Source organism: Solanum stenotomum, chromosome 2 (genome assembly GCF_019186545.1).
Source record: "Solanum stenotomum isolate F172 chromosome 2, ASM1918654v1, whole genome shotgun sequence".
In the NCBI taxonomy this organism is placed as follows: Eukaryota; Viridiplantae; Streptophyta; class Magnoliopsida; order Solanales; family Solanaceae; genus Solanum; species Solanum stenotomum.
The window spans coordinates 5510598-5521256 of record NC_064283.1 but is presented as its reverse complement, the minus strand read 5'-3'; the positions used below and the strand labels follow the sequence as shown (position 1 = coordinate 5521256).

Here is a 10659-nt window from a genome sequence, read left to right as displayed (position 1 = left end):
CTCACACTCATCAGTATAGTTCCCGTGTTGAAGCTGAAAAAGTTGTTAAGAACGAGGAACATAAAGAAATGGCTAGAAAAATGAAAAGTTTGGAACAGAGTGTAAGAGATATGCAAGGATTGGGAGGTCACAAAAGTGTCTCGTTCAATGATTTGTGCATGTTTCCCCACGTTCATCTACCCATCGATTTTAAAACTCCAAAGTTCGAGAAATATGATGGACATGGAGATCCTGTAGCCCATTTAAAGAGATATTGTAATCAATTGAGAGGGGCTGGAAGCAAAGAAGAATTGCTCATGGCTTATTTTGGGGAAAGTTTGATGGGAATTGCCTCAGAATGGTTCATAGACCAAGATACTTCTAACTGGCATACATGGGATGATTTGGCTCGATGTTTTGTTCAACAATTTCAATATAACATTAACATAGTTCCAAATCGCACTTCACATGACTAAAGGAAGAAAAAGTCAATAACAAAAGGAGACCCACACACACACGTACCAAGAAAATCTGCAAAAAAGCAAAAAACCTATCCTATATATATAGAAGACAAACGTACAAAAAAGAGATAGACATCACCATCATCAGTTAAATGGAATAGAGTGCACACAAAAAAAAAAAGCAATACACTTTAAGTCAGATAGATTTTTGTTCGTGGATTCAAGTTCGTGGCTCCTTAAAGTTAATTATAATTAACTTTGGAAATCAGTAGATTGTAGCGGTTTCTTTTATTGGAATTAAGTTTTACTAAAAGGTAACTCTAATTCCTTATATAGTTCAATGAAATAATTGTTCTGAATTCGATTATGATGTTATGTAGTCCTTAAAATTACATGTATTGTTATATGCCACTATTTTATGACGCATATCATATTGTTGATTGCATGAATTGCTACTGTTTAAATTTGATCATCGAATTATTTTTACACCTGATGTTAATTTAATCAACTAATTTGATCCAAAGATGGTTGTTGTTTACTCCTAGTTTTATTTCAACATGTTTATGTACATTTATTTGATAGTACAAATTGACAACTTCGTTTAGGACTTTAATTTAATTACATGTAAATTGGTTAGAGATTCTGTATTAGTTATCATTTAGAGTTTCTTGATTTTAATAAATAAATAATATTGCCACACTTATGGAGACAATTAATTATTAGAATAATTTTTATCGTATCTGAAATATTAAAAATGGAGGAGATGAACATTAGTTCATTTGAGTGAGTCATTAATTCATCAACGTGAGATAGTTCTTTTATTAGTAATTTAACACCATCATCATTTGGGGAAGGAATATTATTATATCACTACGTATATTATTTTTCTCTCATTTAGTTTAAAGAGAAATCGACTCTTTTTACAAAAACACAATAAAATAATAATAATAATAATAATAATGATTATTATTATTATTATTATTATTATTTTTGCCCCAGTTTTTGTGATGAGGACTTTCTAGATTTTTTTTTGTTTGGACCGAACCTCAAAATAAGGTTGCCTACGTATCTTGTCAAAGCAAGAATCAGGTCGAACGTAGTTCCGGAAGTTTGTTTTTTGTTGTTATTGGATTTTTAATTTTATTTTTCACTCCAACTTTTCTATTCTCTCTCTTTTTTCTCTTTTCACTTTTTTCTTTTCTTGACTTTTTTTTTTTTTAATTGTATTTTGATTCCAAAAGAGGGGTATGAAAGAAAATAAAATTAAGGCTCAAAAGGGATAGCAAAGGATTACACGGTGTTTGGATAGTAGAATGAAATGCCTTCGTCATATCAATTATTAAAAATGTCAAATACAAGCAATTCCCTATAAGATGTGAAGTGAAAATCATACAATATTTCTTTGCAACATATGTATTGATGAATATGTATATCATTTTGTTGCATGTTTGTCAGCTGAAAGTAATACCTTTTTGACAACAAATGACATGTCAAGTTAGATGTTTTTTTTTTTTTTTTTTTGATACTAAAGGAAGTATCAAGGTGTCTAAGTCCTGTATTCATTTCCTCAAGAATTTTTTCTTTTGACGTATTCATTTCATGATTAGATATAATCTTAAGATCTGACCAAATCCTTTTGCATATCATGTCACAAAATTGAACTGAAAAGAGATGTATATGTGTAATGCCAAATATAACGGATCAAAGTGACACAGAATAAAGATTATATTAAAGATATTGTTTTTCTTTATATTATAAAACATAATTCAAATTAGAATACGATCAGGGGCGGCTGGTTAGGCTTAAGGAAAAGTTCTTGGCCTTAGGCCCCCAATTTTAGGGGGCTCCATTTTTTAATTAATTAGGCAAGATTAAATTTTAAAAAAAATTAGAATGAAGACAATAATAAATGCAAACGGCTGGAAAAAAAATGCAAACCGTTGAGAAAAAAATGCAAACGGCTGAAGTGATATATATGAGTTATGACTCTATTTTTTTAACTTTCCAATAAAAAGTTGTGTACTTTTTTCTTAATGTACAAGTTATTTTTTTTCTAATTTTATTTTTATATATTCTATCCTCCTCCCTTCCTCTCTTCTATTTATTCTCACTTCTCTTCTCTAAATTCTAATCTTACATCTCTCTTATTCAAAACTTAAGAATTTACTTGTTCTATTGATAATTCATATTTTAAATTTGGAGAAAAATATATTGCAGCAGCCCAAATCATTTAGAGTTGATTACTTCTTATACATAGTAGACCAAGCCATCTTTTCACTTCAAAATAGATTTGAACAATTTGAAGTATATGAAAATATTTTTGGTTTTCTATTTAGTGGGAAGAAATTGAGATCATTTGGTGATGAGAATTTTAAAAAAATATTGTCTTAATCTTGAATGTTCCTTAAAACATAATACTCACTCCGATATTGATGGTTTAGACTTATTTTCTGAATTAAAAGTGTTAAGAGAAATCATAAAAGTAGAAGACAATACTCTAATTGAGATACTCAATCAAATAAAAAGACTTGATTTTTTTCCAAATGCTTACATTGCTTATCGAATAATGTTAACAATTCTCGTAACAGTCGCCTCAACTGAAAGAAGTTTTTAAAAATTAAAAATTAAAAAATCCTATTTAAAATCGACAATGTCTCAAGAATGATTAAGTGGTTTGGCTATATTATCGATTGAAAAAGTATTATTAGAAGAGATTGACTACACAAAAATTATTAACAACTTTGCATCTAAAAAAAATAGAAAAATAGATTTAAAATTAAAAAAATTATAATTTTTTTAAGGCCTTTAGTTTGAGTTTGGCCTTAGGCCACCATCGGGTTTGAGCCGCCCTTGAATACAATATGCTAACTTTCATCTTAGAACAATTTAATGATTTAATTTGAACATTGAAAGAAATTTAAAAAGATTTAGTTAATATGAAATAAAGAGAGTATAATATGTACTCTTTTTTTATTAACTTTAACTCCGTCAAATTATGCTTAATTAAGTATATTTCTTAATTATAAAAGTGCTGTTATTTTCAACTTGTGTGGAACTTACTTTTCACCAAATATTTTTTACCTCTTACCAACACATATACTAATTATATTTTTATAATCTTAATATATTACTTAATCATAATTTTATGTAAATGTTGTTGAATATTTTAATTACAATATCTCCTCTCCTTTTCAATAAAAAAGACTATTAAAAGACATGTATGATATATTCAACATTTAAAGTTGATTTTTTTGGGTCAACTTTTAAAGTTCAAAATAAAAAAATAAAAAAAATGTAGTCTATAGTAAAAATAGAGAGGATTTGGAGGCGTGGTAGGACCAGGGCAGCCAATTTCTTCTTCCCGATCTCGATCTCTCTTATATTATGGAAGTATTATTTTTATTGTTTTCTTGGTCGATCCGTCTAGTTTATATATTTAATTGATTTTTTATTATTTATCAGTCCTTTTACAAAAAAAAAAAATTATTATTTTTTATAATTCGTAAATTCAAACTTCCTAGTAACATAGTTAAAATTACAAAATATTAAAATTAAAATAAAAATCAGACAAATAAATTAAAAATGAATAGAATAACATTTTTTGTTTTTCAAGAGTTAAATGGACAAATCTTTAAAGTTAAATTGAATTAAATCAATTCAGTATTATAAAAATTAAAATTTTACATTTAAATTTTTTTTTTTTAAAATATATATTTTAAAATATCGATCAAAGTTCACATAATCTGAATCGCCATGGAGATAAGAATAATGCAACGTATGTTATAATAAGCCTTATGTTCTCTCCAATCCTCTATATAAACATACGTTTCTCTTTAAATCTAAATCACAACTAACAAACTTCCTCAAAAATTGCATTGCCTTTCCTTTTAATTTCGCACATTCATTTGTTGTTTTACGATACGCAGAAATTTTCTCTCTGCCCTATTTTCTTCCTCCAAAGATCTAATACTAAGGTTTAATTAATTTTTTCCTGCAAAAATGATTCGAGGAGCCGCATGTTTTCGCAAATTATTTCAATCTTCAGCTGTATCTTCAAAGGTTTGTCATCGTCTATAAATCTCGAAAACATTTTTCAAAAAATATTTTATCAATCAGAAAGAACTATAGAATAATTTGTTACATCTCCTCGCCTCTGCTCACTATTGAATTTTCCTTTTTAGTGAAAATAATTTTGATTTAAAAAAAAATAAAAAATTTACTGGCATTTGCAGATTGCAGCAAGGTGTTATACGGCTCAGGCGGCTGTACAGCCTGCTATTTACAGGTAAATTATAGTTGAAATAATTGCGTCAATAACTCAATATCATTTAAAATGTTACTTGAAAAATAATAATTTATTAGTCAATCAACTGAATTATTGTTAATAATTTGATGATTTCAGTAGCGATGAGGAGTCGGCTGATATCGACTGGGACAATCTTGGATTCAATTTAATGCAAACTGATTATATGTACATGACTAAATGCTCTGATGATGGAGTATTTAGAAAAGGCCAACTTAATCGTTATGGCAATATCAATTTGAGCCCATCTGCTGGAGTGTTGAACTATGGACAGGTAAACCAAAAAAAAAAATTAGGCGAAAATCTATCATATGTATAAAAAAAGTCATACGAAAAATATTTAACGATTTTTTTGTTTAAACAGGGGTTGTTTGAAGGTACAAAAGCGTATAGAAGAGATGATGGACGAGTATTTCTATTTCGTCCTGAACAGAACGCGATCAGAATGCAAATTGGTGCGGAGAGAATGTGCATGCCATCTCCTACAACTGATCAATTTGTCGATGCTGTTAAGCAAACGGCTCTTGCTAACAAACGTTGGGTAATTAATTATTTTTCTATTAATCGCCTCAGTCTCAAACAAGTTATCTAATGTTTAATTGAGGGATTGTTATTAAATGTGCAGATTCCTCCTTCTGGAAAAGGGTCACTTTACATTAGACCTCTTTTAATAGGCACTGGTCCTATTTTGGGTTTGGCTCCAGCACCTGAGTATACTTTCCTTGTTTATGCCTGCCCTGTTGGTAATTATTTCAAGGTTAGTTCCTTATTTAAATTCAATAAATATTGGAGGCTTTTTACTCTCCTATGTATTAATTAATTAATAATGTATTCATGCAATTGCAGCAAGGAACAGCGCCATTGAACTTGTACGTTGAAGAAGATGTGCATCGTGCCTCACGTGGTGGAGCTGGCGGAGTCAAAAGCATTACTAACTATGCTCCGGTAATTAAATATATATATACTTGCTAATTATAATATATGGATTATTCAAAATCTTGGTGCAAATAATTAGGTACTGATTTTTTTTTAAAATGTAGGTTTTAAAAGCTATGAAGAATGCAAAGGCAAATGGATATTCAGATGTACTATATCTTGATGCAGTAAATAAGAAATACATTGAAGAAGTGTCTTCTTGCAATATTTTCCTTGTAAAAGGAAATGTACTTTCAACTCCAATAGCCAAAGGAACTATTCTTGAAGGAATAACAAGAAAAAGCATCATGGACATTGCACATGATCTTGGATATACGGTAATAAATAAAAACAATTTCATTATAACGTTAACTTATACATAACTATTTATTTATAAAATCAGATGCAACACTTAAAAAAGTACTTTTCGACACATTTTAATTATATATTTTGTTTCCAACTCAATACAGGTTGAAGAACGTTTAATTGAAGCTGATGAATTAATTAGTGCTGATGAAGTATTTTGTACGGGAACTGCTGTTGGTGTTGCTCCTGTTGGAAGTATCACATACAAAGGCCAAAGGTAAATTCAAATATTTTAAGAAAATAAATGCATTTGATCAATATACAAATTTTATTAGTCAACGCTGAACATCTTTCGGAATATTTTAATCAAATATAAAAATATATTTAATGTTACTTAATAGCCCGTTCTTTTGCACTCCTTCTAAATAATTTATTGTGCCAACTGACAAGTATTTAATGCATGGTTGTATTTAATTATTTTTGGTGCAGGATTGAGTATAAAATAAGCTCAGATCTATCATGCAAGCAGTTTTATTCCAGATTAGTAGGGATACAAAGAGGTGTTATCAAGGATGAAAGGGATTGGATCGTGGAGATTGAATGATTTTAATGTTTCTTAACATTTGTGATTATATTAATGCGTGCTGAGCAATGCAGTATTATCTTTTACTAGTAATCATTAATGATATAAGATTTTGCGAGGTAGTAGGGTTGTGCATTCGATTTATTCTTTTACTAGTAATCATTGATGATATAAGATTTTGCAAGCTCTTCTAATCAGAATGTACATTTGATTTTTCGGTTTGATTTGGTACTATTTGATTTGAGTTTTTTGGTCTTTGATTTTGAAGAAGTGTAACCCAATCCGAACCAGAATAATAATATTCAATCTCTTTAATATACTTTCTAATATAAATCACAAATAAAACGTAAAACACAATACTTAAAAGTATATTAATTATAGAAGTCCAAACATAAAATATAAACTAAATCATAATAAAAGACAATAACTAAAAAGGGACAAAAATGGTTAGTTGACTCCAAATCGTGCACACCCCTATTGGTAGCAATAATATGTAAATTGTTTGTTGATTATTTAAGAAATAAGGGGTGCAAATATCTCCAAATTTGGCATGAATAATTAATTTCATTTTTTTAAACTATTGACGGTCTTAAAAGCACCCCATTACTTAACTATTGAACTTAAAAATACACTTTGATCTACCACATGGTATAGCAAGTTATCTCAAACCTTTTTAAGAGTGTGGGGCTCTTAATAAAAGCCGAGAGAAGTGTAAAAAATACATATGAACTTGGAGAAAATTGTTAATTTCGTCCATGAACTATTGACAATTTAATCTTAAAAATACCTTTCTCTTGTCACATGACATAGCAAATGGTATCAGTTCTTTTGAACATAACTGAGAGACTCCGCCAGTATTCTTATTTCTACCGAGGGACGTTTGTGGGGTTATCTTTTTAAAAAATTATTGAAAAATTTACGAATTCACCAAATTTTTATGTTTTTTTGTAGTGTATATGTAATGCATGAAAGTGAATATTATAAACCCAACGTGTGTATATATATACCTTCCACATATTCTACACAAGTGATCGAGATTCGAGAGAAGATGTGTAAATTTGATGGTAAATTGAGTTTGTCGACATTGGACGGGAGCCCAAAATAGTAACACCGAGTTGTAAGGTTAAAGTAGACATTTATCCATTTTTTTAATCACCATTTAAATTGCACAACACTTATTTTATTTTTTATTATTTCAAATAATTTATGACGTTACAAATTTATTTAAACTTAGTCATGTATAACTTTAGATATCACATTGGCGACCTATAAAAATTATGTATAAATTAAATAACAATTTTCGAAAACGATAACCCTTAAATTTCTTACGAATATTGTATATCTTGATCCTTAATTTACTTTAATAAGCCAAAATTGTGTAAGGTATAGATAGATCCAATGAGGAAGTGAACAAAAACCTATTAGAGGCGAACCTAGGATTTATAACTTTGAGTGCATCAATATTATCTTTAGCTCAAATATGAGCTTTAAAATAAACTTAAAATAAAAACAGTGAAATATACACTCTAGCTGGATTCGAACCCAAGTTCACTCTAACTGGATTCGAACCCAAGTCCCGCAGGTGGATCCTCTCACTTGTACCAACAACACAATGACACTATTGTGTTTTTCATGGGTGCACTATTAATTATATCCTAATTTCTGGCATTTTCTCCAGATAGATATACAGATACATACATGATTTTTTCCGAAGTTAACAGGTGCACGTGCAGGAAAAGAATCAATGACTATATTTAGGGAATAAGCATAGGCTAACTCTATGCCAACAACCACGATAATATAGAGGAGTCATCATTTAATTAGTACAACTATAAAAAAAATTTTGTTTTTGCAAGTTTACTCTCTATATGCAAGTCCCACTGGGCGTGCCAGAATTTGTAGACAGTAAAATTCTCTTCAAGAAAATAATAATCAATAACGGAAAATTATTGCAACAATCGTATTTATTAATTTCAAAGTGCGAGTGTTACAATCTTTATGATTTCTTTGAATTCGCCTTTTCACATATATATTCAAGGGATCTTGAATTTGAACTTGATCTTGAATTTGACTTGAACTTGATCTTGGATTCAAGAGCTTCAATGCTTATTTTTGAATCTTCAATGAACTTGAACTTTATCTTGATCTTGACTTCTAGTTGAATTCAAGGGCTTCGAGCTTGATCTTGAATCCGGTGGTCTTGATCTTGATTGTTCTTGATCCTGATCTTTCTTGAACTTGAACGTTTTAATTCTTGAATTCTTGAACTTGTAGCTTGTAGAGAAATTTGCGGCTTTTAATCCCCGAGCTTTCTCTAGCTTCTTGTTAGAATACTTGATCCCTTTTTTGAATTATAAGGACCTCTAAAATAGAGGAGTTGTGATTGGAACTTGATTCCCTTCAACCAATCGGATTTAAGTGACATGACATATGGACTTTATGGAGCGAGCTTTAATTAAATACATATTTATTGAATTTAAATAATTAACTCAATTATATTAATCCATTATATTTATTTGAACTAATATCTTTATGAATTTAATATAACCCGAATAATTTAATAAATTTATAGTTAATAAATTTTAAATGATTACAATTAGATAATCACATTTGAAACTTAATAACTTTAGATATTCATGTTTAAATGTGTGGCCTTGTGAAAGCCACGTATTAAATGTTTTCATATTCTAAATAAATTTAAATTTAAAATATAAGTTTCACATATCATAAAGAATTAAAATAATAAACTCACAAGGAATATACTACTAACAATATAGACAAGAGATATATATAGAGAATAAAATGTGGAGATCATCTTATTCAAATGTCTTCAAGTTTCTCTTTCAATTGTGAATGACGACCCTATTTATAAGTTGACTAATCAATTCAAAAGTCACATTGTCAAATGTTCAAATTGATAAATACATTCTTATTCAAACATTAAGGCAGTGGCAGCTACCCTTATGTCAGGGTGTCCAAGTCGGAAAATTATACTGTATATACAAGTAAAATGATAAACAAAGTGGCTAAATAACATATTTTGGACACCCTTGATATATGTAACGACCGGGTTCCGTCGTTATAGAAAAGCCAACGGAGAAAATTTTTGGATCGAAAAACTTTTTCGTAGTAACTTGAGATTTCCCAACCTAGTCCAGATTTGGACGAAATCGGAGTCTGTGAGGTCTAGGGAAATATGGTAGCAATTGGGTGATCTAATTATGAATTTGATCACATGAGTAGATAGATAGGTAGTTAAGGAACCCGTGCGACTTTACGGAATTGAATTCGGGTGAGTAGAACTCCCGAAATTGATCTTAGGAACAAGTAGTTTCTGAGCGTCATTGGTTGAACGTGTGTTGTGAAATGGGGGTTTTGAAATTATTATTTTGCTCACTGTTTTGTGCAAGCCGCTGAGGCGGGATTTTTCCCGCTAGGGCGGGGTCGCTGTAGCGGGGTGAGAACCGTTGTGGCGGATCCGACGCGACTTAAGTCGGAAATAAACCCTAAAACGTCTTTATTCTGCACTTTTCGACTTTGAGAGTAAGGAGACGAACCCCAGGCGATTTTTGACAGTTTTTCACTATCTTTAAGGCTAAAGGTAAGATTTTAACTCCCCGAATCCATTTTTTGATCTGTAGATTGTAATCTAATGGGTAGATATCGATGGGGGATGGTTTTGATCTAGAAATTATGGTGAAAAAAAACCTAATTTGGATAGTGGGATCATGGGTATGATCTAGGGTTGTAAGAATTGTTAGTAATCCGAGTAATTAGTGATTGTTTATTGATTCCCATATTATATTGATTGTTTGTAGACCAAGAACAAGCGAAACAAATCCGGAAAGGGAAGAATTAAGTTTCTTAGGGTTTCAAGCTTATTTCAAGGTAGGTGATGGTTGTGATTCTATAATTGTGTGATGTATGTTTTTTCTTGCTTCATTATAATACATGTATGTATGTGAATGTTGCATTATTGATCACATTAATTGTAAATGGGGGTATATGAATGATGATTGCCATGAATCATGACTTGATTGTATGATTATGAGAATGTACTTGTGATTGTGATTGTGGCTTGTTGACTGGATATGGTGTTGCGTTCCGACACA

The 10659-nt window shown here is 30.1% G+C and overlaps 1 protein-coding gene across 1 annotated transcript; it reads left to right on the top strand.

Moving 5' to 3' along the window:
* The first annotated feature begins 4354 nt into the window (after positions 1-4354).
* Positions 4355-6605, top strand: LOC125855530 (branched-chain-amino-acid aminotransferase 2, chloroplastic-like). Its single transcript, XM_049535260.1, has 9 exons — positions 4355-4499; positions 4673-4725; positions 4843-5017; positions 5108-5284; positions 5369-5500; positions 5590-5688; positions 5784-5996; positions 6129-6241; positions 6454-6605. The coding sequence occupies exons 1-9, from the start codon at positions 4440-4442 to the stop codon at positions 6566-6568; spliced, it is 1137 nt and encodes a 378-aa protein (XP_049391217.1). The 5' UTR covers positions 4355-4439; the 3' UTR covers positions 6569-6605.
* The last annotated feature ends 4054 nt before the right edge of the window (positions 6606-10659 follow it).

Coding starts and splice junctions, on each gene's coding strand:
- LOC125855530 (XM_049535260.1), top strand. CDS start 4,440: ATGATTCGAGGAGCCGCATGTTTTCGCAAATTATTTCAATCTTCAGCT. Junction 5,285..5,368: donor CTCTTGCTAACAAACGTTGG/GTAATTAATTAT, acceptor TTAAATGTGCAG/ATTCCTCCTTCTGGAAAAGG. Junction 5,501..5,589: donor CTGTTGGTAATTATTTCAAG/GTTAGTTCCTTA, acceptor ATGCAATTGCAG/CAAGGAACAGCGCCATTGAA.